The sequence below is a fragment of the Procambarus clarkii genome, chromosome 9, assembly GCF_040958095.1.
Source record: "Procambarus clarkii isolate CNS0578487 chromosome 9, FALCON_Pclarkii_2.0, whole genome shotgun sequence".
Lineage (NCBI taxonomy): Eukaryota > Metazoa > Arthropoda > Malacostraca > Decapoda > Cambaridae > Procambarus > Procambarus clarkii.
This window is the reverse complement of record NC_091158.1, coordinates 21,695,729-21,720,583: the sequence shown is the minus strand read 5'-3', so window position 1 is coordinate 21,720,583 and position 24,855 is coordinate 21,695,729. Positions and strand designations below refer to the sequence as shown.

Genomic DNA, 24,855 nt, shown 5'->3' with positions numbered 1-24,855 from the left:
GAGTAAGGGGGGCCCCGCCAGGTCGGTAATGGTGGGTGTGGGGGCCCAGCGATGGTGGGGACCTTAGGATATGTCCTCTCGTTCTACTGTTCCTTAATTTGAACAGTACTTCCATATTTACTCTGTCAAAAGTATTTTAGTATCTTCCAAGTTGTTATCATGTCTGCGATAAGTTAATTATCTAGAGAAGACACCAAGCCGGAACATATCTATTCCATTCCTTCTTTCCTATTATATAATGCGGTCCAATTCCCTTAGTCTTTCTTCATAGCTCAGTCTCCTTAGCTCAGGAAAGAGGCTTGCTGCATATTTTATTTTTTACCATTTTTTCTTAATTGTGTTGTGTATTTCTTCAGGTAAGAGGGTTGTATGTTGTGAGAGCACACACGGTAGCAGGTCTCGCCACGGATGAATACAGCGCTCAGAAGACATCTTTGTCCAGGTTGCTGAAGGATAACCGGACGGTTGTCATTATGGCATGTACTGATCCTCGTTATTCTGCTCATGGCTGCCTCTGCTGCTCGATTTATCTCCACTTCCTCCTACTTATGAGATTAATATATATATATATATATATATATATATATATATATATATATATATATATATATATATATATATATATATATATTATATATATATATATAATATTTACATCTCCTACGGGCCTACGGTAAGTCAAGATAGGGCAACGGTAACCCACAACTTTAAACCCTCACTTTAGATACGGAGTTAACTACTAATTAATAAGACAAAGACAATGTCCCACCGTCACGCTACGTAGCGCATCTCACACAACATGTCACGGGGTCCTCCTAACGACCCCCCCCCCCCCCCCCACACACTGAATAAATGACCCTTGTCTGGATGAAAGTGAGAGACACGTGGTGATGACAGTAACCGCAGGGGGAGGGGGGGGGAGGGGGGGAAGGGGGAGGAAGGGGTGCCAGGGTGTCCATCAATACCTCAACATTACCTGTGCTGCCATAACTCTCCCATAATCCTCTATACCAGAATCTACCTGTCTCGAAGGCTTTCCCACCTGTCCCTAGAGAGGCTCCCTTGCCCCCCCCCACACACCTGTTTCAAGACACCTCCACGTGTACTCAGGCCCCCTTACACCTGCTTACAGGGGTTCCGCCGCCTCATTTTCCTCCCTCCCTCAAGAGCCTTTTCGACTCCTCATCATAACACGTGTCTACTTTCAGAGCCGAACGACTCGACACATATTGGGCTCCGTGTGTGTGTGTCACCGGTCCACACCACGGTCACAAAGGAGCCCCCAGCTCCCTCAACAAACCAACTCTTGCTAATTAATACTTTTGCCAAAACTGTGAGGTGAGGAACACACTCCGCTCTCTGGTGGTTGATGTGGGAAGAGGGGCGGTTTGAGGGACGGTGAGGAAGAGGGGAGATGGGAAAGGGATAGGGGATGGAGGCTACACGTGGAGAAATAAGGTGGGGAAGGAGCTGACGAAGTTGAGACTCTGGGTGAGGGGGACGAGGCTAGAAGATTGACCTCTGCTAGGATCAACCCGTCCGCCAGACTGACCTCTGCTAGGATCAACCCGTCCGCCAGACTGACCTCTGCTAGGATCAACCCGTCCGCCAGACTGACCTCTGCTAGGATCAACCCGTCCGCCAGACTGACCTCTGCTAGGATCAACCCGTCCGCCAGACTGACCTGCTAGTCAATTCCTCTCCGGCTTTCATAAATTTTTTTCCCAATAGAAGATCTGTCAAACTAATTAAGACCTGTCAAACTCTCTCATTTCATGTCTAAAAAAGCTGATGCTATCTGCAAGAAATCTAAAGAAAAAAGTTAACCTCTCACAAAATTATTAATATTATATTCCGTAATTTATTTTCCGTATTTACTATTTTCTGATTTAGGGTTTCTATCCCTCTTATTGATGCTGTTGCATCAGGGTTCAGCTGGAAGAGTTCACCAAAAGTCATGTTTTCAAGGTGAACAAATACTGAAGAATGTATTACACTAATTTTAAAATCGCACGACGTTTCGAACCTACATGGTTCATTCTCAAGTGATGTTACAGTCCAGAACAATATATTTTATACTAATAGTGGATCAGATGAATACAAATGGATCGAACAATGGGGTCAGGTGTAAACAAAGGGTATAAACATTGGGCAGACATAAAGGAGAAAAGAAGCCAAGGAACAAAAAGGCTAAATAGGAGTACACACAAAGATTAATCAAGCGTAGTGGACGCTGTTTGTCGAGCAGTGTCTTCTCTGTTGGCATCTTAACGGTCCGGTCTTGTTCTTACTCTCACGGTGGGTACAGTGAATAGTTCCGTAATTTGAGGATTTATGGTGGCTTGTTCTACTTTTATGTTAATCCGCAGGTAGCTTGCTCTACTTTTATGTTAATCCACAGGTAGCTTGCTCTACTTTTATGTTAATCCACAGGTAGCTTGTTCTACTTTTATGTTAATCCACAGGTAGCTTGTTCTACTTTTATGTTAATCCACAGGTAGCTTGTTCTACTTTTATGTTAATCCACAGGTAGCTTGCTCTACTTTTATGTTAATCCACAGGTAGCTTGTTCTACTTTTATGTTAATCCACAGGTAGCTTGCTCTACTTTTATGTTAATCCACATAAAAAGTAGAACAACCTACCATAAAGACTCAAATTACACTGTAGGAACGACCCGTGCTGTCAGTCGGTTGGCAGATGTTTAAGTCAAACTCCGACACATTAACTTTCAACCCCTTCTACCGCGGGGGGGGGGGGGGGGCAAGATAAGGCTACCCCTCAAATTAAACTCGACGAAATCGGATTTAAGCTTTTCTGGAGGAAAGTGAGTTGAATAGCCAGAGTATAGAGCAACAGATGACTGGACATTACCCAACACATGAACGACGGACACTTCCAACCACCGTAAAGAGGACGGGACAATTACCCGTGGCCAGGGCCGCATTCATGGCGGGAGGAGAGAATTGGGGTCACGACGCCCCGACTGGCAGCCAGGGTGTAGGCCGGCCCCCTCACGGTAACTGTCTCATGAGAAGGGGTAGAAATAGCTAGCCAAGCTGTTGACCAGACCACACACTAGAAGGTGAAGGGAGTGAAAGTGAAGGTACTCCATTGGATAAGGAGGTACCTAAGCAACAGAAGACAGCGAGTCACTCTGAGACGGGTGAGGTCTCATATGGTGACGCGTCAAATGTAGATATGACAAGAGCCCAGTAGGCTCAGGAATCTGTACACCAGTTGAGTGACAATTGAGAGGCGGGACCAAAGAGCCAGAGCTCAACCCCCGCAAGCACAACTTGAGTACATAAACTCACACACCCAGCCCCACCTCCCCTGGGGCGTGGACCCACCACCAGGCCGGCCTCCTTGCTCCTCTGGGAGCAACCACTAACAAAGGCCACCCTTCAAGACAGGCAAAGGAAGCGGCCTCATTCAGGCACTTTTTATGGGAAACCCACAGCGAGCCCTCCCAGCATAGGATAACCTCTCCCAGCATAGGATAACCTCTCCCTGCATAGGATAACCTCTCCCTGTATAAGGTAATCTCTCCCCAGTACAAGATAACCTCTCCTTGTAAAAGGTAACTTCTCCCAGTACAAGATAACCTCTCCGTTCATGAGCGTTATCCTGAACAAGTATAACCTCTAGGGAACGTTTTCCGTGGCAAGTATATCCAGCCGAGGTGTAGAAGCTTCCTGGGACGATCACCTCTAAACAGATGCATCAGGGTGAAAGAAATTCTGCCCCTTTGTTTCTGTCATCGCCGGGGATTGGTCCCTCCCTCTGGAAACGTTTCTGTCCTTATAAAAACCCAACATAAACGTTTTCAATAATGGTTTATGCGCAAACGTTTTTATATGAATATGCGTTTCAAAGTGTAATCGTTTTTATGTTTAAACTTTTTTATATATAAACGTTTATATGTCAAAACGTTTATATACGTTAAAGTTTTTATGTAAACGTTTAAATGCCAACATGCCTCCAAACATGTCTAAGGAAAGATCAGATGAGGCCAGGGCTAGAGTTGGAGAGGCCAGGGCTAGAGTTGGAGAGGCCAGGGCTAGAGTTGGAGAGGCCAGGGCTAGAGTTGGAGAGGCCAGGGCTAGAGTTGGAGAGGCCAGGGCTAGAGTTGGAGAGGCCGGGGCTAGAGTTGGAGAGGCCAGGGCTAGAGTTGGAGAGGCCAGGGCTAGAGTTGGAGAGGCCGGGGCTAGAGTTGGAGAGGCCGGGGCTAGAGTTGGAGAGGCCGGGGCTAGAGTTGGAGAGGCCGGGGCAGAGTTGGAGAGGCCAGGGCAGAGTTAGAGAGGCCAGGGTAGAGTTGGAGAGGCCAGGGCAAAGTTGGAGAGGCCAGGGCTAGAGTTGGAGAGGCCGGGGCAGAGTTGGAGAGGCCAAGGTAGAGTTGGAGAGGCCAGGGCAGAGTTGGAGAGGCCAGAGCAGAGTTGGAGAGGCCAGGGCTAGAGTTGGAGAGGCCAGGGCTAGAGTTGGAGAGGCCAGGGCTAGAGTTGGAGAGGCCAGGGCTAGAGTTGGAGAGGCCGGGGCTAGAGTTGGAGAGGCCAGGGCTAGAGTTGGAGAGGCCAGGGCTAGAGTTGGAGAGGCCAGGGCAGAGTTATAGAGGCCAGGGCAAAGTTGGAGAGGCCAGGGCTAGAGTTGGAGAGGCCGGGGCTAGAGTTGGAGAGGCCGGGGCTAGAGTTGGAGAGGCCAGGGCTAGAGTTGGAGAGGCCAGGGCTAGAGTTGGAGAGGCCAGGGCAGAGTTATAGAGGCCAGGGCAAAGTTGGAGAGGCCAGGGCTAGAGTTGGAGAGGCCGGGGCTAGAGTTGGAGAGGCCGGGGCTAGAGTTGGAGAGGCCAGGGCTAGAGTTGGAGAGGCCAGGGCTAGAGTTGGAGAGGCCAGGGCTAGAGTTGGAGAGGCCAGGGCTAGAGTTGGAGAGGCCGGGGCTAGAGTTGGAGAGGCCAGGGCTAGAGTTGGAGAGGCCGGGGCTAGAGTTGGAGAGGCCGGGGCAGAGTTGGAGAGGCCAGGGCAGAGTTATAGAGGCCAGGGCAAAGTTGGAGAGGCCAGGGCTAGAGTTGGAGAGGCCGGGGCTAGAGTTGGAGAGGCCGGGGCTAGAGTTGGAGAGGCCAGGGCTAGAGTTGGAGAGGCCAGGGCTAGAGTTGGAGAGGCCAGGGCTAGAGTTGGAGAGGCCAGGGCTAGAGTTGGAGAGGCCGGGGCTAGAGTTGGAGAGGCCAGGGCTAGAGTTGGAGAGGCCGGGGCTAGAGTTGGAGAGGCCGGGGCTAGAGTTGGAGAGGCCAGGGCTAGAGTTGGAGAGGCCGGGGCTAGAGTTGGAGAGGCCGGGGCTAGAGTTGGAGAGGCCGGGGCTAGAGTTGGAGAGGCCGGGGCAGAGTTGGAGAGGCCAGGGCAGAGTTATAGAGGCCAGGGCAAAGTTGGAGAGGCCAGGGCTAGAGTTGGAGAGGCCGGGGCTAGAGTTGGAGAGGCCGGGGCTAGAGTTGGAGAGGCCAGGGCTAGAGTTGGAGAGGCCAGGGCTAGAGTTGGAGAGGCCAGGGCTAGAGTTGGAGAGGCCAGGGCTAGAGTTGGAGAGGCCAGGGCAGAATTGGAGGATAGGCCAGGGCAGAGTTGGAGAGGCCGGGGCTAGAGTTGGAGAGGCCGGGGCTAGAGTTGGAGAGGCCGGGGCTAGAGTTGGAGAGGCCGGGGCTAGAGTTGGAGAGGCCGGGGCAGAGTTGGAGAGGCCAGGGCAGAGTTATAGAGGCCAGGGCAAAGTTGGAGAGGCCAGGGCTAGAGTTGGAGAGGCCGGGGCTAGAGTTGGAGAGGCCGGGGCTAGAGTTGGAGAGGCCAGGGCTAGAGTTGGAGAGGCCAGGGCTAGAGTTGGAGAGGCCAGGGCTAGAGTTGGAGAGGCCAGGGCTAGAGTTGGAGAGGCCAGGGCAGAATTGGAGGATAGGCCAGGGCAGAGTTGGAGAGGCCGGGGCTAGAGTTGGAGAGGCCGGGGCTAGAGTTGGAGAGGCCGGGGCTAGAGTTGGAGAGGCCGGGGCTAGAGTTGGAGAGGCCGGGGCAGAGTTGGAGAGGCCAGGGCAGAGTTATAGAGGCCAGGGCAAAGTTGGAGAGGCCAGGGCTAGAGTTGGAGAGGCCGGGGCTAGAGTTGGAGAGGCCGGGGCAGAGTTGGAGAGGCCAGGGCTAGAGTTGGAGAGGCCAGGGCAGAGTTGGAGAGGCCAGGGCAAGAGTTGGAGAGGCCAGGGCAGAGTTGGAGAGGCCAGGGCAGAGTTGGAGAGGCCAGGGCAGAGTTGGAGAGGCCAGGGCAAGAGTTGGAGAGGCCAGGGCAGAGTTGGAGAGGCCAGGGCAGAGTTGGAGAGGCCAGGGCAGAGTTGGAGAGGCCAGGGCTAGAGTTGGAGAGGCCAGGGCTAGAGTTGGAGAGGCCAGGGCAGAGTTGGAGAGGCCAGGGCAGAGTTGGAGAGTTACTTTCACACTCAATTCCACGAGTTACAAACAGTGTATCAACCAGGCTTACCAACCCAACCTCCATCTCAGGCTTACCAACATAGCCACCACATAACGATATAAAACACTATAGTTTTAACCATCTCAAATGTGACGTTTAAAAACATGAGGTCATTAATGGGGATTCATTAAACAAAACGGTAATTAAAGTAAACCAATACTACATATCATAAGAAAAAGTTATTTAAATAAAAGTATTAACTAATTATAGTGAACTAAAAGGCCAGAATATAACAATTAAACGGTATAGATAATGTGTGGATTCTTGGGTCAGAAACTATAGCAGATATCTGGAGATATATAGCAGATATCATCTTGTGAAGTCTGGAGCACATCTTGCAGAGTGCATCTTCCAGCGCCACACTTAAGAGCGACACACTCAAGAGCGCCACACCCAAGAGCGACACACCCAAGAGCGACACACCCAAGAGCGACACACCCAAGAGCGCCCACACCCAAGAGCGCCCACACCCAAGAGCGCCCACACCCAAGAGCGCCACACCCAAGAGCGCCACACTCAAGAGCGCCACACTCAAGAGCGCCACACTCAAGAGCGCCCACACCCAAGAGCGCCACACTCAAGAGCGCCACACCCAAGAGCGCCACACCCAAGAGCGCCACACCCAAGAGCGCCCACACCCAAGAGCGCCCACACAGTATCTCATTGCGACACACTAATGTGCCGCAACATTCACTCAAGAGCGACAAAATCAGATGGTGCCCCGCTGAGAGTGGCACTCACTCAGCCTCGTGGTGCCGGTCCATATAACCAAGCAGTTAGATAACGTGGCGTGAGAACTATCGAGTATACGGTGGCCTCATTAACCAGAGCGGGCCACTTCTCACCCGGCGCCCCAAGCACACACACACGCACACGCACACGCACACGCACACACACACACACACGTACACACACACACCACCCATAACCACTAACTACACATTAATTACCCAGGCTGGCGAATAATTCGGCAGTTGGGGGTGATTAGCAGTGTGTGGAGAGGGGGTGTGGGGGGAGTGGGGGGGGGGGCAGAGGGGGTTATAGTGAAGAGGAGGAAGGGGAGGGATAGTGGCGAGGAAGCGGGGGGGGGGGGAGGGATAGTGGCGAGAAAGGGGGGGGGATAGAATTCAACCTCACCCTAAACAGGGTTTTAAGAATGAGAGGTGTAGAAGACCGTAGCAATCCATAAGAGGGACAAACACAACCACATCTGTTGCTTAAGCTACGTTGGTGAAGATTTCAGAAGTCTTGAAGAAGCTGAATATGGCTGTTTTAGCACTCCTACCTATGAGAGACCAGTAATTGAGCATGCAGCGTCAGCATGAAAACCATCCATTGTGAAAGAGAGAACAAATCGCAAACGTTTAGAGGTTTGTCGCAAGGACTATCTCAAAATTGAGGTGTTCCAGTTCGAAGCCAAACTGAGAGGTGAAACTTAATGGCACGATCTAGACTTCTAGATGAAGAAGATAGCGATACTGACGAAGTCGAATGTGAGAGTTTTGCGCGAGCCCTCGAAACACAAACCGAAACTGTCTATTTTCCGCTTGTTACAACTTGTAATAAAGTTGTTACATCTTGGCTTAACGTGTTTATGACGTATTTGAACGTTGTTACAACTTGCTATATTGGTTGTTATAACTGGTTAGGAGGTGTTAAAACTTGTTCGAACGTTGTACCAACGTCGTAGTTTCAGTGTGTGTTTGGTGGGAGGTACTTCTGCAGCGTACTAGCGCTGCAGAAGTACCAGATACCGTGCACTAGCAGCGTTGTCTCCCACAGAGGCAACACACAACTCCAGTACCATCTACCAATCTACCATCCTTCAAAAACCTATACTACTAACAGCCACTTCAGGTCGAACCAGCCAAAACCGAACTGTTCACACTGTAGTCCCGGACGCTCTACGTGGCAGTTGAAAAATTGCAACAGCAACTATAGAACCAAATCTAACTTATCCTGGGTCTAAATACGCTATCCTATCTTGGGATCTTGAGAGGATTTCGGGGCTTTAGTGTCCCCGCGGCCCGGTCCTCGACCAGGCCTCCATCCCCAGGAAGCAGCCCGTGACACCTGACTAACACCCAGGTACCTATTTACTGCTAGTTAACAAGGGCATAGGGTGAAAGAAACTCTGCCCATTGTTTCTCGCCGGCGCCCGGGATCGAACCCGAGACCACAGGATCACAAGTCCAGCGTGCTGTCCGCTCGGCCGACCGGCTCCTACGCCTAATATACGCCAGCTTAAGCCTAATTTAGTACATATACAAACCTTAGCAAAGTTTTAAAGTTGGTTGTCGCCCTCTGCCTCATATACCCTCTGCAAAATGAAGAAAGTAATTCTTTTGTGCAACAGTTGCTACAACCACCGGTCGGAAGCGGACAGCACGCTGGACTTGTGATCCTGTGGTCCCGGGTTCGATCCCGGGCGCCGGCGAGAAACAATGGGCAGAGTTTCTTTCACCCTATGCCCCTGTTACCTAGCAGTAAAATAGGTACCTGGGTGTTAGTCAGCTGTCACGGGCTGCTTCCTGGGGGTGGAGGCCTGGTCGAGGACCGGGCCGCGGGGACACTAAAGCCCCGAAATCATCTCAAGATAACCTCAAGATAACCACTACTGTTTATGGATGACAGGTTGCACCATTCTCACACCACTGGCTGCACCACCCGATACCCTTGTGCTTCTTGTTGCGTGCAATACGTGTGGCGACATTGCAAACCCCCTCCCCCCAGAGATTTGCCACAACGTACAAAACACAGTGTGCTAACCTAGCCAGAAGCGCACGCACCCCAGCCACCCACCTAACCTAACCAACCCATGTAGTTAAAAGGTGGATAGATGTGAGCCGCTACTCTTCACAGTAACTTGTACCACACCGACCTTAACGTGTACAATAAGGTGTACTACTTGACGGGACACGTCCGGGTACTGGTCAAAGAATCCCACAAGTTATACATACGGATCACAGTGGGGGGGGGGGGGGGGTAGGAGTGTGGGAGTGGGTGTGGGAGTGGGTGTGGGGGGGGGTAGGAGTGTGGGTGTGGGAGTGGGTGTGGGGGGGGTAGGAGTGTGGGAGTGGGTGTGGGGGGGGTAGGAGTGTGGGAGTGGGTGTGGGAGTGGGTGTGGGGGGGGTAGGAGTGTGGGAGTGGGTGTGGGAGTGGGTGTGGGGGGGGTAGGAGTGTGGGAGTGGGTGTGGGGGGGGTAGGAGTGTGGGAGTGGGTGTGGGGGTGTGGGGGGAGTGCCTAGGCACCATACTGGAGGGAGAGTATAAGGTACAGGTGTCATATATCACCTGTCTGGCCGCTCCCTTTTACCCCCCCAATAACTGTAAATACGCATTAATGACACTGTAAAAAGACACCTCAAACCCTGTTTACGTCGGACAGACGTAAATCTGTGTTTACGTCGGACAGACGTAAATCTGTGTTTACGTCGGACAGACGTAAATCTGTGTTTACGTCGGACAGACGTAAATCTGTGTTTACGTCGGACAGACGTAAATCTGTGTTTACGTCGGACAGACGTAAATCTGTGTTTACGTCGGACAGACGTAAATCTGTGTTTACGTCGGACAGACGTAAATCTGTGTTTACGTCGGACAGACGTAAATCTGTGTATTTGCTTGTTCTTTAGCTTAGCGTTTTAAAAGCACTACAATCACCTTCTGTGGTTGATTGTTCAATAAATCCCTGAACTATCTGTTTAACAAGTCTCTAACCCTGTCCACAGAGGACAGAAGAAAATGTATATATGCTGGTTAGCATAAATGTCTGGCCACGTCTGTGGTAGAAATGATATATAAATATATATATATATATAATAATTGATCACACAAACCATGCTATTAATCCTCGCGCGCGATAAAAAAAAAAAATTGTGTATGTGTTATGAAAAATGATTAAATCTAATTAACAAAAATATTTTAAGTGACAATTACGAGCTCTGTGAGATCAAATAATGTGCGGAACGAATATCTGGATCACTGACAGGTGTGGGCGGAAGACTTACCTGTGGGCGGAGGCGCGGAGTACCATGGTGGCGCGGGCGGCGTGGCCTGGGTCTTGGAGGAGGAGGAGGAGGAGGAGTGTGTCACACTAGGAGGCGACAAGACGGGCCACACTGGTACCCGGTAGGGTGGCTGGCCGCGTCTCTTGTGGTCCAGGCGGAGACCTGCCTACCTTACTCTACCTCAAGGGTACGCGTGCGCTCACCTCCTCTCCCTCTCTCAACTCTCACCCGCCTCTCTCTCTCTCTCTCTCTCTCTCTCTCTCTCTCTCTCTCTCTCTCTCTCTCTCTCTCTCTCTCTCTCTCGCTCTCTCTCTCGCTCTCTCTCTCGCTCTCTCTCTCGCTCTCTCTCTCATCCACTCAGCACCACTCTCCTGTCCACCACATGAACATAAGAAACTGCAGAAGAACAACAATTAGCCCATACGGTACAGTTTCCATCTATATCCAACCACTTCATGTAGGTATTTACCCAGCCTGTACTTGAAACTTTACGAGTACTCTGCCTCTTGTTCCATACACATCTGCTGCCATATCTCTCAGCCGGTACTCACCTATTTGCTACAGCTAAACCTTTCAAAATATAATAAGTTCCTACTGATTCTGATTAACTCTATTGAGTTTCATTTGCAATGTTTATTTTGAGTACACACCTCGTATCCTTTTTATTAAACTGTTCAGCCATTTGAAGACTTCAATTATACCTGAACATTATCCCATGGCTTTCTAGACAAAAAAAGGTAATTATGAGCAGAAAGCAGCAAACTAATACGACTATATAGCACTTGGAAGGGATCAAAATAAGGATTTGGGATGGGACGGGGGGAAAGGAATGGTGCCCAATTACTTGGACGATCGGGGATTGAACGCCGATCTACATGAAGCGAAACCGTCACTCTACCGTCCAGTCAAAGCTTTGTTAGTCACTCTTCTTGCAAATTTCTATTGCTCAAACTTTAGTATGCCATCCTTCAATATTATTTTGAGTGGACATGTTCACGACATGTAAAATCATTAAGATTATCAAAAAGACTAAGACGAACTTAGAGATAAGGAATAAAAACACAGATTACGGTATGTTACATGGTTAGTTTAGCCTAAATAATAGTGGCCAGTCCGGCTACAACAACCTGTATAGAGCAGCGCTCACACACACACACACACACACACACACACACACACACACACACACACACACACACAATTCAGTGTCAGAGTAGTTAATAACTGGAATGCACTAGGAAGTGATGTGGTGGAGGCTGACTCCATACACTGTTTCAAATATAGGTATGATGGAGCCCAGTAGGCTCAGGAATCTGTACACCAGTTGATTGACGATTGAGAGGCGGAACCAAAGAGACAAAGCTCAACCCCCGCAAGCACAACTAAGTGAGTACACACACACACAAAGAAAAAGGAATACTGGTATAAAACAAGTCATGGATCGATCCTTTGACAACCTCTGATCCAGATACATGTTCAAGACCTACGAAGAGGGATAGAGTCAATATTTGACGACGGCACAAAACTGATAACAAACACCCCAAGGGGAAGACGACAGCAACACAATTAAACTTGGACTAGCTGTAGCAGTAATCCACATTACAACCCCCCTAGCTAATGTAACGCAATACTGGCGGAGACTCGAGAATTGAAAGGGAGTATTTGGAGGCGTTTATGCAAGGCTCTGCGAGTAGTCATCACAGCACGTCTAATGAACCTCGGAGAGGTCTTAGTAAGAGACCAACAGCGCCTCATACACGAGTCTCGAGGGTGGTAAACACTGTCCCTTATGGTCACTCACTAATCACGAAAAATGTGCAGGCTTCTCAACCCCAGAGAAATAAGGAGACAGTTAAGAGGGGTCAAATACCTGCCAAAGTGTGGGAAGACATTCTTTCCCGTCTGGTAAACCCTGGCATCTTACCCCTGGACGAACAGTGTCGCTATGTACAGTCAACATAACCAGATTTACGTCGGGAAAAATAAAGGGTTTTAAAATGACGTTACTGTGCTATATACCTTTCCGGTGGCCACACACCCTCCTGGTGTGAGCTCTCCCCGAGGCCACTCAGCTACAGACTCCTCTGGCCGTCCTCGTGTTAAGAGCGGGACCTCCACTACAAGGAGCTTCGGCAGTGTGTGCTGTATGCACATAACATTACCTCACGGTATCAGTCTACAATGTGAACTACTGGTAACAAATTGGAGAAAATGCCAAGAAGAAAAAAATAAGACTAAATCTAGGAAATATATATATATATATATATATATATATATATATATATATATATATAAATATATATAAATATATATAAATATATATATATATATATATATATATATATATATATATATATATATATATTGCAATAACTAGGCTAGTTATTGTAGACTAACAAGCAGGAGAGAAAGGTCTCAGCTAATTGGTACCGGATCTCACACCTTAAGACTTACCTGGAGCACCGAGATGGTATCAAGATGCAATCCACTCCTTCATCCATGTCACGTAAGATGTGATCCACAATATCGTAAGTGATAACATTTCACTCTCTTGGATCGCCGGGGATCCGAACTCGGGGTTCTGAAAAAAATACGAAATAAATATATGAGCCAAACCACTATACACTCACCCGAGGCGTAGTGAGCGCGCTCAAACTTGGGAGTCGGCGGTGGAAAAGACTTAGCGAGAGTTGAAAAGTTTGGCGGAGAGTTTCCTCCGTCCCGGCTATCACCTGTGTGACGCCTCCGTCCTCCACCTGTCGCACAGCTGAGCCAACAACCCCGTGATCAGATAATTAGTTTTGGGAACCCGGGGAAGAACCCCACACACACACACACACACACACACACACACACACACACACACACACACACACACACACACACACACACACACACACACACACCGTGGATGCAGAGCTGGGGGTTAAAACTTTGGTCAAATGGTGGCCAAAGGAAGTCCAAGATGGCTTATATTCCAGCCGAGAACAGGTGGTGTGGGAGAGGGTGAGGATAGGTGGGGTTAGGTGGGGTTAGGTGGTGCAGGAGGGGAGACCATCCACCACAACCACATTATGAAGGATGGAGGGAGAGAGTGGCCAGGGGACACAAGAGGTACAAGAACCACTACACACTCCATGCCATTATAGTGAGACGCGCGCAAGGAAGTGCACACTCTGTAATGAAACGTGACCAACAATACACAAGCGTCTTTCCATTTAGCTTTTGAGAGTTGACAAACCATTATGTTGTGAAGTGGAGGTTGGGGGTGTACTGTGTGCGTGCGTGTGTGTGTGTGTGTGTGTGTGTGTGTGTGTGTGTGTGTGTGTGTGTGTGTGAAAAAAATTGGCTAGTAGTTAGTAATATTTGATTGACAGTTGAGAGGCGGGCCGAAAGAGCAGAGATCAGCCCCCGCAAGCAAAACTAGGCGAATTCAACTAGGTCAATACACACACACACACACACAGTAGGTCATACGAACAGTTCGCTTGTTCCAAACGAGTCATCTTCCTTCCCAAAGATAAACAGGAATCACTCCGGGATACGCCTAGTGACAAGAGCTCACTATTCATCATCGAATCTATTAAACACGACAAAAGTAATGGTAGTTCCGTGGGCCGTATTTGGCGTGAATCGCTGTAATAATTCACAGAGAAGCCTCGAGCTCAATCCCCGAGCACTACACCAGGGAGGGGTATAACAACCACCTTAATAAAAGTGGCCGCATGTCCTTGGACGGACACAGAGTCACCGCCCCGTCCTGTGCCAGGTAAGGCCACTACGGGCTCACCATAGCCCGTGCTACTTGCAACTATTGGTTCCCAGGTAGCTGAATCTAAAAACAAGAACCTTGGACACATCTCATTCGTAAACACAAGTTTTTTCGAGCTTGAGAAAACCCAGACTTACGCCTCAGTATATGACAAGTTGCAGTGGGCCTGTACTGTGTTCTCTGGTCATGTGTGTAAACACATCGCTGCCTCAAGAGAAACATTTAAAAAAAAACGTCTCGTAGTCAAACCTGGCGCGTGAGGTCCGTAGACCTCACTCAACATCACTGCACATCTAACCACACAATTTGCCAGTGCAGGCTATTAAACACATGGCTCTGTATGACTAACCATCCTGCGAGATGGGGACTTGTATTACCACTGCTACCTTATTCAATCTTGTGTTGTTATCCTCAAAATGCATCCGGAGTCTGCCAGTGCAGACTGCTTATCACATGCCTCTGTATGACTAACCATCCTGTGTGATGGGGATTTTTTAGCATCACCTAGTTAGCTTTTTTGACACACTGTACTCCACTTCATATAGTCTAGGGCAGCTGCACTAATGCAGATGTACCTAATGTGTTAATAAAAAAAAAATGCAACCACACGTAAGAATATTGGTATCAATATTAAATATGCTAGACTATTCTATATGAAGTTCGATTCCAACCACACGCTGTAGGGGAGTCTTCTCCCTCAAACCCGGCCTGAGGCCAGGCTCAGGATAACCCCATTACCGGCTGTCTCACACTGCGGGAGTGTCAACACCGAGATGTCTGTCAGCCGTAACTCTCGTACACCTCTGATGGCTGCTGACCACGACTACCACCATGACGGTAATTAGCGCACTGGTCAGGCTGACGCACTACTAACATACTGTCACTCAAGTTTCATATCGAGTAATCAGCTTCCACAGGTGTTGTAGGAGTGTAGGGGGAGGGGGACGAGGAACGGTGCTGGGACGGGGAGAGCGATGGTAGGGGGAGGGGGACGAGGAACGGTGCTGGGACGGGGAGAGCGATGGAAGGGGGCCCTGACAAGGGAAATGGGAAGGCCAGCGGCACAGAGACGTGGAGAGGGAGAGATGGAGCACCGACAAGGGAAGAGTAGAGGGAGGGAACTTTCAGGAGAAAACACCAAGCCATTATGACTATATAGCACTTGGAAGGGGTCATGATAAGGATTTGGGATTGGACGTGGAGAAGGAATGGTGCCTAACCACTTGGACGATCGGGGATTAAACGCCGACCTGCATGAAGCTCTACCGTAGCTCTACCGTAAGACAGGGATGAGCAGAGGCCAGTGTCTGACAACTTGAAGAAAAGAGGTTTGTCTACTTGACAGGGGCCCAACCACTTGGACTGGACGGTAGAGTGACGGTCTCGCTTCATGCTGGTCGGCATTCAATCCCCGTCCGCCCTAGTAGTTGGGCATCATTCTTTCACCCCGTCCCAACCCAAATCGTTATCCTAATCCCTTCCCAGTGCTATATAGTCGTAATAACTTGGACCTTTCCTCTGATAATTCCCTTCCTCTCTACTTGACAGGATAGCCAAATAGATGACCCTTATTGAAGCCGGAGTAGAGAGCTAAGGGCCCCTACTTGACAAAATTTAGCGAGAGGAGTAACTTGAGGGGTAAGTTAAGAACTTGAAGACGGTGTAGGAAGGTACTCCCGTCCGAGGGGTTCCTTCCTTGGACGGAGGCACGAGTCGCCTAACTTTAAGGTCCGGGTGTTAAAGCGATACAGCCATTGCTCTCTTGTTGTACTAGGCGAGGCTTCCTGGTTCACGGCGGGCACACTCCTCACCTTGTATGGGTGTATCTGCTCATCATCCGCCTATTGCCCGCTCCTGTGCCAGGTAAGTTACGGGCTCACCATAGCCCGTGCTACTTGGAGCTGGTTCCCAGTAGCTGAATCTATAACATCATCATCATCCGCCCATACATAGCATCCACGGGAGACATCTCCCGTCATGCAGGGTGCATTCGCACCTCCGCAGATCTCCAGTATCAGCTCTTGATACTGGTAATGGTTTAAAAGGGCCACCACCACTTACGGGCTATTCATGCCCGTGCCACCTTTTGGGTGGCTTAATCTTCATCAATCACCATACATAGACTCACCGTCGTGCTCTCTTGATCTGCTGGTACTTCAACCCGCAACGGTGGATCTACTGGTGGCGGTGTTTTCTGCTTCGACGGCTTCTTTAATTGGTATTGGTGGTTTCTATTGGTGCTATAATTTTTATAGGATGGTTCAGTGTCATAGCCTTTCTTGCTGGGTCCTGGGATATTGTAGTCTCCAGCGGTGGGTACTATGGTGAAGTATATAGTGAATTTTATTTCTGGGATTGCAGTCTCAGCCTTCAGGGGAGCTCCCATAGTGTTGCAGTATTCCAGTGATCGGTCTCAATTTGTTGCCGTGGACCTCCAGTGAAGAAATATTGCAGACATCAGAGGTCTCAGACTGCTGCTGCTGTCTCCAGTCAAGCAGCAGGATATAGCAGTCTCTAACGTTTGTCCAATGGGGGTCAGATTCAAGTGTGTTGAATCACTCGCAACTCCTCCTCCCTCCATCTGCTGCTCCACTCACAAGCTATTTCTACATTACATACACCTGTACTCGTCTATATATTCACTAGAGATCCGGCCAGCCATTAACACTATGCTATCACTGCTCTAAGTGGGGAAAAACGGAACTATGGCACAGAATTGCAACACATACATGTCTTTTTATCAGTGTTGCGTTGCATAAGTGTTGCGTGCAACCTATATTATTTAGTACACAATCCAACTTTCCTTTTTCCTGTGTTGCCATTAAACGTCTAATCCCCAAGTCACTCTGTGTTGTGCGATAAGAGATAATTGGTAGCCGGGCTGCTTCCATAAAGCGTCAATATAAAAAGCTATTATTTGTTTAGATCGATGTATACGGCCAGAACAAGACGTCGACCAGACTGTGCGACACAGTGGTTGCCAGGATCAGGTTGGGTTATCGTTACCTGTGGCAGGTGGCTACAGGTGACGGATCTCCCAACCCTGAGCACTCCAGGTGCAAACTCTCTGAGCAGGAACTGCGTCATGACCTCCCACACTACATTATTGAATGTCCACTCATTTGACCCTTCAGACCTGGCGGTATGAGGTACTTGGCGCTTTGTCATTATTTTATCCACTCTCGAGTTCTAGAGGTATATCACCATAACACGCCCAGCGTGTGCCAGTGCAGGCTACTGATCACATAACCCTGTACGACAGACCATCCCGCGAGATGGGGATTTTTTAGTATCACATAGCTACCTCATGACCCGTCATATAGTCTAGGGTAGCTGCATACATGCACACCTATATTAAAAAAATAAATAAAACAAAAAAGGAAACAGAGTAACCACCTGCTGTCACATACAATCACTAGGAACAGTCGACGGAAAAATAACTCGTTCTCGTAGTGTCTTTCAAAAACTGGATTCACTAGTCTCCATTAATGTTCCATCGAAGGGTGTGCTTGGCTAGGCCAAGGGGCCCTAACGACTGTAAGTGTTGCCGTTATGAAGACTCGTATTGCTCATTTGGTACAGGAGACGCTCTTCTGGAGGCCACAGGTCTTCAGCTAATGGAATCGAACCCTCACCTGTGTTTAATAAGTGTATTAACATCACTGGCACTAGTATGGATGTACTCTAACCACTGCTACCCCCTCCCCCCAGCCCACACAGCACCTAGTAATCCCCTACCCCCCTCCTCCCCCCCAACCATCTATCCATCTACTCTCCATAAACTCTCTTCATGATTCTCTAAGTAACATCACTCACTGCCAGCGGTCAATCGTACACGGTGATTAACTGAAAATTGTTTTACAACTAAATATTGCCGATAAATTTTGATTGTCGATATGATCATTCCGTGTAAAAATAAACAAGATTTATTTTCTTAAGTATACAAAGTGTTTCCTCAAAATTGTTGAATTGACTATTATCATTCAAATAATAATATTTAAGGAAGCCTGGTGTTGTTGGAAGACAGGATGCCTCACGAAACTTGTACGCTAACTAAGAGGAAGTAGGAACACAGGCACACACACACTACACAGCATGAGACCATGAGCTGGAAACCGACCACTCACGTGAACCTCAACAACTAGGCTTCTACCACATTTCTTTGGTGCGACAATTTACATTCGCCATTTGCTCAAAGCGGTTAAAACTATATTGAAGTAAATGTAAAATTCTTGGTTTCAGTACCCAGCAGTACCTCACATGATGGTGTGTGTTATAAATGACAGTAATACCGTATGGGTGAGAAAGTTGTTATGTTTAGAAGGGAAGAAAGCGGAGAGTTGGCAGCCATACATTAAAGAGGAGCGGGCAAGCCTAGCCCCAAGCTTATTATGGGCAGCCAAGCGCTCCCTGGCGGCCGCGCCCACATCCCAACACCAACTCTATGCTCATTTTTGTTTGAGATATATACAAGAGTTGTTACATTCTTGTACAGCCATTAGTACGCGTAGCGTTTCGGGCAAGTCCTTAATCCTATGGTCCCTGGAATACGACCCCCACGAAGAATCGTTTTTACAACCAAATACCCATTTTACTGTTCAGTTAAACAGAGGCTACAGTTAAGGATTTGCGGCCAGTAAATCCTCCCCGGCCAGGATACGAACCCAGGACAAAGCGCTCGCAGAACGCCAGGAGAGTGTTTTACCACTACACCACGGAGACTGGTAAAGACTCCTCACAAATTATGTTCGTGACCGAGCATAAATTAAATGTACTTCAATCATTGACGTTGGCTTGTATTCCGCATGCAAGCAACAATGCGCTACGCAATTCACACGCGCCATGATGAAAGAATAACTCAATACGAGAATATATGACCTGGCAAAACGATACAGCTCCTCATTACTCAGACCCGCGGGAGTCTGTTATTGGTGGGCTACAAGCCAGAGGCCAGGCTGTATGTCGCGGTCACCCGTCCAGTTAACCAAGGACCAAGGTTAACGTGTCATATTTTATATCAATATTTCTCTGATATGCTTATATGGAGTTCATGTTACTTACCACTATATTATAAAATACAGTAAATTATATTGCATTTGTTGCATGATAATTAAATTACCTAAACTTTTTTAATCCGGACATCAATGAATTTAAAAAAATGGGATCACTAAATTAATACGGTATTTATGTACACACACACAAACACCTCATTCCCCCCTCAGCCCCAAGGGGGCTGTTTTTATTAGGGGTCTGGTAGCTGAGTGGACAGCGCGCAGGACTCCTAATCCTGTGGCCTGGATTTGATTCCCGGACCAGGCAGAAACAAATGGGCAAGAGTTTCTTTCACCCTGATGCTCCTGTTACCTATTAGTAAATAGATGCCTGGGAGTTAGACAGCCGTTACGGAGCTGCTGCCTGGGTGTGTGTGGGAGGAATTTAGTCAGTAGTTAATAACAGTTGACTGACAGTTGAGGGGCGGGCCGAAAGAGCACAGCACAACCCCTGCAAGCACAACTAGGTGAATACAACTAGGTGAATACACACACACACACACACACTAGGTAAGGCCCCACGAACCCTGAACCCCAAACATATATTTTTTATTTATTTAAATATATTCCCAGCCACAGTCAGTGTATATTACAGTGTTCCCCAGTTGGTATGCAGAGCGGCGTGGAGCCTGAGAGAGCCCACCAGGACTCTTTTATCATAATACTCAACTGTGCTTGCCACGGCCGAAATGTGCGCCCAATTGTGATATATATTTTTTTGACATAACTTGATGTGAACAGTTTTTTGTCTACTTTTAGATGTTTACACATTTTTTTTAGTTTATCCTAATAAGGATAGAGCTCCGAGTATACTCTCTTATCTATATATTCAACCTGTTGTGAGTATATTCGTCCTTTCCCGAGTATGTGTGCTTGTTTATATATATCCGTCCTTTTCTTGTTAACATATCCACCGTTCACTGAGCATATCATCACCTTCATGTGAACTCTTCTTGCTTTCCTTTGAGAATTTTTTTTAATTTATATCTTGGAGTCTTCGCCAGTATAATACCTCTTGATTAAGTATTCGCTATGTTAATTTTGGAGTATTGTCACTGTCACTCACGTTCCTGTGAGTTATACTTGTCCAGAGTATACTCACTATCCGTCTAGTATACTCACTATCCGCTCTACACAACCCATTCTCCTAAAATGGTAGTATTTATACAAACTACAGAGCCCACCGTACCCATAGGTACTGTTGGACCCAAAAAGTTCACATTTTGTACTATTAATATAAAAGTGAAAAACTAAAATACAAACTTAAGCTTTCCTATGCCTAGTATAGCAAATATAAATATTATATATTATATTATTTTATATATTATATATACATCTATATTCCATTAGGCCTAGTCTTGCTTGCAGAGCTTACGATGGGTACAGTTCTTCAGTTGCATTTCCGATTTAATAGAATGCCATTTGGACTAATTCAGCAATACATCACGTAAACTTTAGGAGAGGAGGGGGGATGTAACCAACCATTTGGGCTGCTGGATACTACGATGACCTCGTTTGTTGCGGGTCGGCGTTCGATCCCCGACAGTCAAAATGGTTGGGCACCTTTTCTTTTCCTCCGTCCAATATCAGCTCCTTATCAATGGCCATATATATAGTTATACTCGCTTTGTAATTTCTTACTGATTTCTTATAGCCAGCCCTCTAGAGTTGCCACCACGGTCAGAAAATAGGGTACTAAAACTATCGAACCTAACCTATCCAACACAGAAAACGTGAATGTTTGTGAGCTACTATAATTTATAGTACTCCTTTATTTGTCCGTTCGGGATTTTCACGTCAAAATGCTTGGTAGTATATGAGAGGACGGGCGGACTCTGGGGCAAAATCTCCCCGTTCCGTCCGCATATATGTAGCTCAAAATCCAGCTGGATTAAATCAACAGGACAAATGGAGGGGACCTGTTGCATTCTTACCTTTATTTACTTGTCTGGGGAACAGGCAGCCTGTGTGTGTGTGTGTGTGTGTGTGTGTGTGTGTGTGTGTGTGTGTGTGTGTGTGTGTGTGTGTGTGTGTGTGTGTGTGTGTGTGTGTGTGTGCGCGTGTGTGTGTGTGTGTGTGTAGATTTTGTTCTTAGCTTGAAGGGTAGCACAGGGAGAAATCAATCATGAGCGCGCGCGCGCACACACAGTGTGACCAAGTTGCCAACGAGCTAGAGCTCAACTAGAGTAAGCACAACTATGTGCGTACACAGCGTTCGGGTGTCATAGTCCTAAGGACCCGGGTTCGATTCCTAGCAGAGTCAGAAACAGTTTCCTCGTGTGATGCTCCTGTTCACCTAGCAGTAAATACATACCTGGGAGTTAGCTATTACGGGCTGCTTCCTGGGGATGTGCGCGCGCGTCAGAGGGAAATATATGTAGTAGATATAATAAGAAAACAATAGATCAGTTAGGAAGGCGGGGACCAAGAGCTAATAACTCGATTCTGCATGCACAAATAGTAAATACACACAATCCTTTGGAATTTTCAATTGCCCTTCAAGATATAGCTGCCATGTCCTCTTTGTCTCTTCTGAGTGATATAACAATTCTGTATCCTCTGAAGTACAGAGTAGTCCTGTGTTCTATTGTCTTCCGAGGGACACAGCAGTCCTGTAGCCACAGTGACGCAACAGTTATGAGACACTAGAACATATAAGGGGTTATCTGAACAAACCCGAGGCCGTTCCATTTCTCTTGGCTTTAAAACAGAAGCGAGCTCAGACTAAGAACTCAACCATTGTCTCCCTTGCCTCAGGACCTCAACGGTGGTCATACTTCCTTGCCTTTCACTATAACTTAGCTACAGGTATCGCAGTACCCCTTTTACGACACCCTCAGGTATCGTAGGCTTCCTTCTCGCGTTGCCCTCATGACCTATACATAGCGATCACACTACTTCTCTTCAACCTAGAATTTGCATAATATTATGATATGCTATGCTTACATGTATTAAACAAAGGCCTATATATTTACGTTAATTTGTGTGTGCGGATAAAAACAAAAGGGAGGGGGGGGGAGGAGGCGAAGGAGATAGGCTTCTGGAGGGATGGGGAATAGGTATTGGAGAGGTAGTATGGGGGGGGGGGGGGGGGAAGGCGTGACAAGCAAGATGGGCGAGGTTATCCCAGGATCATGCGTGAGCATGATGGAGCGTCCGCCACTAGCCCTCTTCATCCTTCCAGAGTATCTCATTATAACCTCCACCCTTCCCTCAACCCCCCCTGCATCCTACACCAGTATGGTACACACACCATGGGTGGGTCCCTCGCTCCTTACTACATACCCCACGCTCGCGAGACCTACATACAGATGGCGCTACCCGAGTTGTAACACCCGCTGGACGTGTATATAATGTCCATCAGCTCAGTCGTAGCGGCCGTGTACGTGGTCGTAGGGCCAACCGCATTGATTCGACGTAAAGTCTTTCGAGAACGTTGAATCACTGTCTATAACGTTGCTTCAAGGTGACTGAATCATGTGTGGGCCCACCGGGACTACCAGAAATTGAATTGAAATAAGTTTATTGAGGTAAAATACACACAAAGGGATGAGGTAGCTCAAGCTATTCTCACCCCGTTCAGTACATCGTGTTAATACATACATATTCACACATCTCAAGCAATAAACGCATTACCGAACATTCTGAGAGAGAAATATATACATTTCCTCCTTTACACAAGTAGGGACTACCAGAGTTCCTGGTCCAAAGTTTAGTAATGGAGTAAGAAAGTAGAACACGTATGCAGTCGATGAAACACAAAAACTGGTTCTCTTCAACTAGAACAATTCCCTCAACAGGATCAAACAGTCCGAATAGAGATACAGAATCTCAGCAACATAATATATTATATTACTGTCGTCTACTTGTGTAACAGAAAAGTGGAGCAACTTGGTATTAAAGGCTAATTTAAAAATGGCAAGTAGCTTACACGGCTAATTGGGAACTGGGAATATAATCTTAAAATATGCTTTACTGAACAAACAAGAATTTAAAAAAAGAAATAAAAACTCTCGGGTCATCTAAGTACTAGTATTCTAGAAAGATTGCTTATTGAAGAAGAAATGGGAGATATTCTAAATACGCATTTTATCTATCTAGAGAAAAACTCGAACATTTCCAAAGTTGATCAAATACACAAGAGTGGAGAAAGCGCGGTAAGTGAGCTTACATATACTACGTAAGTCAAACAAAAACCTAAAACCAGAATAAGTACCGACGAAGTACCTTCCAGGGTCTGAGAAGACTGTAAAAGTCTTAATCAACCCTTATCAAGTATATTTTCAGTCAATCATTACCGTTGGATACTGTGGGTGAGCTGTTGCCAATGTACACTCCACCTGTATTTTATGTGTGAAGTATATTACAATTAAACCTATCCAATTTGTTGAACGATAATTGTGGGATTATTACTTGAAGCGTTAATCGCAAAGTTACTGATTAACTACCATCTTACGTACCTGCTACTACCATCTATCAGCTATCTCACCCTGTCAAAGTAAGAGAGACAAATGTATATGTGTGTGTGTATATATGTATGTATGTGTGTGTATGTATGTGTATAAAGTATATGTGGAAGCTGATCAGTTACGTTTCGCCTTTGTAAATGCACATTAATGACACTATATAAAAGACACATCGAACACTATGTAGCATACATAAATCTGTATCTATGTATTTACGTATGTAGCTTAGCCTAGCATTTTAAAAGCACTACAATTACCTTCTGTGGTTGATTGTTCAATAAATCCCTGAACTGTATGTCTGACAAATCTCTCACCCTGTCCATGGAGAACAGAAGAAAATGTATATATGTTGATTAGCATTGTAAATGTGTGGCCACGTCTGTAGTAGAAAATAATAATAATAAAAACTACGCAAAACCCTAATTACAGCTCAAACACTGTTTAATATGCACGGGGAAGCACTTCCTAACCTCATAACTCAGCAACAATGACCCCAATACAGTAATTAAGGACATACTCAGGTGGCCAATAGACGAGGGCAGCAGCACACAAAATCAGTCTGAAGTCCACACTACCACTGACGGTTTAAACTCCAGGGGGCAGCTGGATTCAGCTTTGTTTTCTGCCAAACAACATAACTGACATTTATGGATAGTTTGTCTCTAACATAATTAAATAACGTCACTATATGGTAACAAACAATCATCTAGATGCATAATCTATCAAGATAACATTCTCAAGGACTTGGTATTTAATGAACTAAAACATTTTCCTCAAATTACGCCTTTAAGCCTCATGGAGAGCTGGCAACTGTGTCATCACCCTCCCCCCCCCCACCTCTGGTTATGCCAGAGTTCCACCACCCTAACAAATCCGTTAAGCTGGGAGACGGTCCTAACCCTCTCCCTTCCTTATTTATTATCTTTCTTAACTTACGTTAATTATATTTACATATGAATAATTTTAAACTCCTTGGAACTTGTATGCAAATTAATATATCATAAGCTATATATAATTTGGAGTGCGAAAAAGATATGTGAATTCAGAGAGAATTCTATAACCAATGTTCAAGAGA

The 24,855-nt window shown here is 47.0% G+C and overlaps 3 protein-coding genes across 4 annotated transcripts in view; 1 reads left to right on the top strand and 2 right to left on the bottom strand.

Annotated features, from left to right (window-relative positions):
* The window catches only part of Gat (GABA transporter), a 92,799-nt gene extending 79,729 nt beyond the window's left edge, over positions 1 to 13,070 (bottom strand). The window contains exon 1 of one of the 2 annotated variants that reach the window (XM_069321282.1): positions 12,946 to 13,070. The gene's annotated coding sequence lies outside the window, so the exon portion shown is untranslated. Of the gene's footprint in view, positions 1 to 10,491; positions 10,651 to 12,945 lie in introns of those variants that run through there. The other variant, XM_045755086.2, reaches the window with a different exon arrangement.
* LOC138362835 (paraneoplastic antigen Ma6E-like) lies at positions 3,978 to 4,301 on the top strand. Its single transcript, XM_069321405.1, has one exon. The coding sequence runs from the start codon at positions 3,978 to 3,980 to the stop codon at positions 4,299 to 4,301; it is 324 nt and encodes a 107-aa protein (XP_069177506.1).
* LOC138362834 (uncharacterized) lies at positions 4,353 to 16,649 on the bottom strand. The gene is made up of 5 exons (XM_069321404.1): positions 16,392 to 16,649; positions 10,492 to 10,633; positions 5,579 to 6,017; positions 4,761 to 5,535; positions 4,353 to 4,640 (listed from the first exon to the last, which is right to left on the bottom strand). Exons 1-5 carry the CDS (start codon positions 16,647 to 16,649, stop codon positions 4,353 to 4,355), a joined length of 1,902 nt encoding a protein of 633 aa, XP_069177505.1.
* Between the last annotated feature and the right edge of the window lie 8,206 nt (positions 16,650 to 24,855).

Coding starts and splice junctions, on each gene's coding strand:
- LOC138362834 (XM_069321404.1), bottom strand. CDS start 16,649: ATGGGAGCTCCCCTGAAGGCTGAGACTGCAATCCCAGAAATAAAATTC. Junction 10,634..16,391: donor CAGATCAAGAGAGCACGACG/GTGAGTCTATGT, acceptor CTGGACCACAAG/AGACGCGGCCAGCCACCCTA. Junction 4,641..4,760: donor GCCTCTCCAACTTTGCCCTG/GCCTCTATAACT, acceptor CTCCAACTCTAG/CCCTGGCCTCTCCAACTTTG.
- LOC138362835 (XM_069321405.1), top strand. CDS start 3,978: ATGCCTCCAAACATGTCTAAGGAAAGATCAGATGAGGCCAGGGCTAGA.